Consider the following 4,802-nt stretch of genomic DNA (forward strand, 5'->3'; position numbering starts at 1 on the left):
CTACAGCCTTTGCTAACAAATAGATGCATATATTTAAACATCCATGCTTTTTAGATAAAAGGTAAAGTGGATCAAATTCTTTCAGGTTTGGGTTCTGGGGCGAACATCTTTTCCAATGTCATTATTTACCTACTTTTATCAATAATCATCCTGCATAAAATTTATACTTTCAAGTACTAATATCTACATAAATTGCTTATTTAATATTTTTTTTTTTTTTTATAAAAATAGGTATTTATCTATGATTACACTAAAGACTCCTAGATGAATGCAGAGACACACACTTTTCTCTTTACCCCATAAAACGTAAAATCTAGTTCTGAAAAGTGCATTGATTTTGTATTTATCATCTTTAAAATTAGTATATTGATGTGCATAACTAACCACAATGTTTTTGTTATCAAGTAATTATGAAAATATGAAAAAATAGTAAGTAATATATATAAAATTAAAATGTTTGGAATATTCCACTTGATTATTAGTGGGAAAACAATGGTCCTGGTGGCCACTGGGGTAGCCAATGATTGGCTAAGGCATGGCCACCCCTGGCCCTTCATCTAGCTCCGCCCCTGGGCCCCTAAGAGGTGGGGGCCCCTAAGCAACAGCAGTCTCTGCTTACCGATATTTACGCCACTGTGTGTTGATATTTTGCTGCTATCGCAGCAACAGGCGGAAAATCTGCAGCTCCAAACCATTGCGCAGACCTCTGATGATAATTTTAGGGAACTTTCGCTTCCTGACTCTGGCCTGTTTCCGCATTGTTCCCCCAGGTGCTTTCACAGTCACTCAGACTAAGTGAGTCGCAAACTCTACAAACTTTATTTCTCCGGATAAAAGTCCTGATTTCTTCCTAAGAGCCAAAAGCGCAGAACATGTCGCAGCTGCAGTTACGGGAAGAGAGGTGAGTGACGAGAAAAAGGAACAAATGTTCATAATTTGAGGTTTCATCAATTCGCTGTCACTTTATGTCGCAGTTATTAGAGCTCTGTTTACATTTTAAAGTTATGCTCTTTTTTTTTTTTTTTTTACGTGCAAAAATAAAAAAAAGTATTTGCTAATAAAATAACCTAAAATGTAAATATCTTTTCTTTTACTCAGTGACTTTGATCAGCTCCCAGATGACATCCCAATCAGTGCGACTATTGCTGATATTGAAGAGAAAAAGGGCTTCATTGACTACTTTGTAAGTTTTAATAAACAACATTTTTGCTGCAATATTGTGCATATATTTCTGTGCCTCTGTGGTCAGGGCATGCCAAACTGTGTGGCTGCTTAGGGTCCCCTTAAGATTTAAGATGATGTAAAAGGATAAAAACAGGATAAAAATAGGATAAAAACAAAACAATTCAGCTGCTTCTATGTGTGCCTGTTCAATATGTCAGCCTACTGTAACTCGGTGAAATAACTTTTTCTTTAGGTTAATATACTGCCTTTCAGAAAATAAAAGTTCAAACTGGTGGTTACCAAAGAAAAAAAAATTATAAATAAAAATGAAATAAAAACTCAAAAACAGCAAATATGCATTTCGCATAAAAGCTGTTAAAAGCCAATCTGAATAAACAGGTTTCAGCTTCTTTTTATAAGTATGCAGAGAGTCAAGACAGTGCAGTGTTGAAGGAAGGTGGGGTTATATAATGCTTTAAAAAATCTAACCTGTCTGGGTAAAAATGAGTTTGAGGAACCATTGCCTTTGACTTGAGGACCTCAAACAATAAGAACGAGGATATCTATCAAAAAGTCTGTAAAATAGCTGGAATGTGATCACACAGGGTTCTAAAAGTAAAGACTAAGATTCTGAAATAAACCCTAAAATGCAGCAGTTTCTAATGTAAGGAGAATAAAGAGGTGCTCTTTCTTCCATGTATTAGTTAAAACTTGTTATACTTTCTTAACTGACTGGAGATTGTCAAGATATTTTTCTTTTCAAACACATAAAAAGACTGTTTGAATAGTCAAGATGAGACTGAAAGAAAGTAAGAATAATCATCTCTAACCCAACCACCAAAGTATGAAACTGAAATGCTCATCAGCTGAAAGAAACTGTTTCTGATTGAACCCCGAGAGCGGCTCTCTAATGACCTAGCAGAATCTAAGATGACACCATATTTCTATGGTTTATTTAATGCAAACTGAACCCTACCTGTAAATAGTGAATGATTATACATTGCTAAAATGAAAGTGCAGATACAATGAAACATCTCTTTAAATTCCATCACAGGAAGTTATTTTATGTAGTAAAACTCTTCTTTCACATAGCGTGACTCAAACATTGAGTGACTGGAAAACGGTAGAGTCTGAGACTCAGTTTTGACACAGATTTACTGTTGCTTCCTCTTATATCATCAACTTTCGTCACCAAGAAATTTGAGGAAATCACAAGGCAAACGACAAGTTTATCATTTCAAAAAGGGTCTTTCAATTCATGTTAAATGAAAAAAGTAAATATCACCAAACAGGAATCATAAAGGTGATATGTGGTCAGCTGACTTTAATGTGGGGCCCCAAATTAATTCTGCTCTTGGCTTCCTGTATTGCCAGGCCAGCTAAATATGTGGCTGTTCTGGTAAATGTCTAGAGTAAATAGTTTCAGTGCTGCAGTGCCGTGTTTCTTTTTAATTTTGTTTTGTTTGTCATCTAGAGGTTTGTGGTTGAGGTAAAGACAAAAGGAGGCGGTAAATATCTGATCTATCGGAGGTACAGAGAATTTTTCAGTCTTCACCAAACCCTGGAGAACAAATATTCCCCTGATGACCCAGAGAGGCCTGGTCCTAACACCTGCATTCTGCCCCCTCTTCCAGGTGAGTGTGTAGCTGATGAGTACAGAGGCATACAGAGACCCACGGCTCATTTGTCTGTCATATTTCACATTGTTTGAATGCCTTTCTGTCAAAATATATGATTATATCTTTAGTCCTTTCAAGTCAAATTAACTCCACAGGCCAGACAATGTGGACTAAAAAAAAATTTAGCCTTTAAACCCTTAGTTTTACTTTTCCGGAAAATCAATTACTTGATTTAAATACAGTATTTCAACCACAGAACAACATTTCAAGGTCAGTTTTTGATTTTTTTCCCATAATTTAGCGATCTATGTAATAAAGAGCAAATCTAGAAAAACCCAGACAGGCTGCTGGTGACATCACATAACTGTGTTATTTAATTTTATGCACTGCATGGATCAAAATTAATAAAGAAAAATATATCTGAAGCCGCTATTTAAATGAATCGAGTAATAATATTCTCTGGTTGATAAGTTATATTCAGAAGATTTCCAAGTCCCTGCCCCCATAAAAAATGTTTCCTACAAAACTGCTGAATTACTTGCAGATTGACAGACCTATAATGAGCCCATTCCTGCCAGAGCACCATCATGCATGCACCTCCATCCCTGTCAACTCCAGAGAAAAGTAGTTTGTAAAAAAACAAAAATGAAAACAGACGCTAAAGCATTTTTATTTAGGATGCAAAAAAACTACCATTGATCTATATAGACAGAAACCAATCGGGCAAAACCAAAGGAAACAAGCAAATCCACACAGTTGAAGATCTGAAGGGAATCACTGTCAGGGCTGTGTCCGAACAACCGCTCTAATCCCTCAGTCACTATATAGAGTGGGGACTTTATAGTGAACACAGTTATTTTACCGTTCAGACAGATGATAACTACTTTTCGCTCCCCGTTGGTCATCGGATTCTGCCTCCCTGCAGGTTGCCTGCACCATCTTTGTTATTTTTAATCAGCGGGCCGCTGTGACAAAAAAATCCCATAATTCCGGGATATATCTGCTCATCTAGTGACTATGGATGATCACTACTTTTCAAGGTGCATTGTGGGAGATTTAGTTTCTACTACTTTTTCATCTACTAGACAGTCGGAAAGTCATCTAAAATGGTTTAACCACTACGTATATAGTGAGTAGGGCGGACATTCGGACAAAGCCATTGACATCGTTTGCTTCAGCCTCATCCATGGCAGTGTCTTCCTAATGCCATCCTCCTGACCTAAATGGATGGATGTAACAAGGCTTTTCCATCTGTCGAGTAAATACAGAGGAGGTGATGCAATGATTTAAATTTGCTGAGCTGCTATGGAGACACTTTACCTGCAAGCTGATTTCTTGGGGTTTTTGCACGTTCATAACCATACAAGATTCCATCTAAGCTGTCTCCCCCTATATCAGTTTCATATTGACCCAAAACAGGTAGGCCAGAAATAATGCACTATTGTGATTTAGGGCGGGGCATATGACCAAGAGCTGCTGAGCCCGCATCCAAACCAAAAAACCAAAAAACAAAACATGGCAACACAGGACGACATAGCTGTCCCTATTACATCTGTTTTGTCACAATCTAGAATTTCATCTTCATATTTGTAGATTCTTATTTGTTAAGCATCTACGATTTTAGGGATTTTTATATTGTGGCGACAACAAGAGTGTGAAGGCGTAAGTTGTTGTAGTTTCTCATGGTATCTATTTGTTACATGATTGGCTAAAACCAAACATTGGTAGATGGGCCCCAATCACATTGTAATGTGCAGTCACCAATGTATAATGTGTAGCAGAGATGCACCAATCCAGTTTTTTGCGATCCAATCCGATACGATACCTGGACTGAACGTATTGTCCAATATCCAATACCGATTCGATTTAGCTGTTGAATTAATTAACCATATACTATGCAAAATGAGTCAAGGCTTTAGCCTTGTCATAAACATTGTTGACAAAAGGGAACTGATAAACATGGATATAAATAAGGATGGGATTCGAAAACTGGTTCCTGTTCAGAACCGGTTCTGTGTG

General features: G+C 37.1%; 1 protein-coding gene across 1 annotated transcript in view; it reads left to right on the forward strand.

Annotated features, from left to right (window-relative positions):
- The first annotated feature begins 624 nt into the window (after positions 1-624).
- Positions 625-4,802, forward strand: part of ncf4 (neutrophil cytosolic factor 4) — a 42,413-nt gene continuing 38,235 nt past the window's right edge. Inside the window, exons 1-3 of the mRNA XM_015383220.1 lie at positions 625-901; positions 1,099-1,183; positions 2,639-2,798. Coding sequence (XP_015238706.1) covers positions 873-901; positions 1,099-1,183; positions 2,639-2,798 — 274 coding nt within the window. The 5' untranslated portion in view covers positions 625-872. The remainder of the gene's footprint in view (positions 902-1,098; positions 1,184-2,638; positions 2,799-4,802) is intronic.

The sequence above is a fragment of the Cyprinodon variegatus genome, unplaced genomic scaffold, assembly GCF_000732505.1.
Source record: "Cyprinodon variegatus isolate N-32 unplaced genomic scaffold, C_variegatus-1.0 Scaffold278, whole genome shotgun sequence".
NCBI lineage: Eukaryota > Metazoa > Chordata > Actinopteri > Cyprinodontiformes > Cyprinodontidae > Cyprinodon > Cyprinodon variegatus.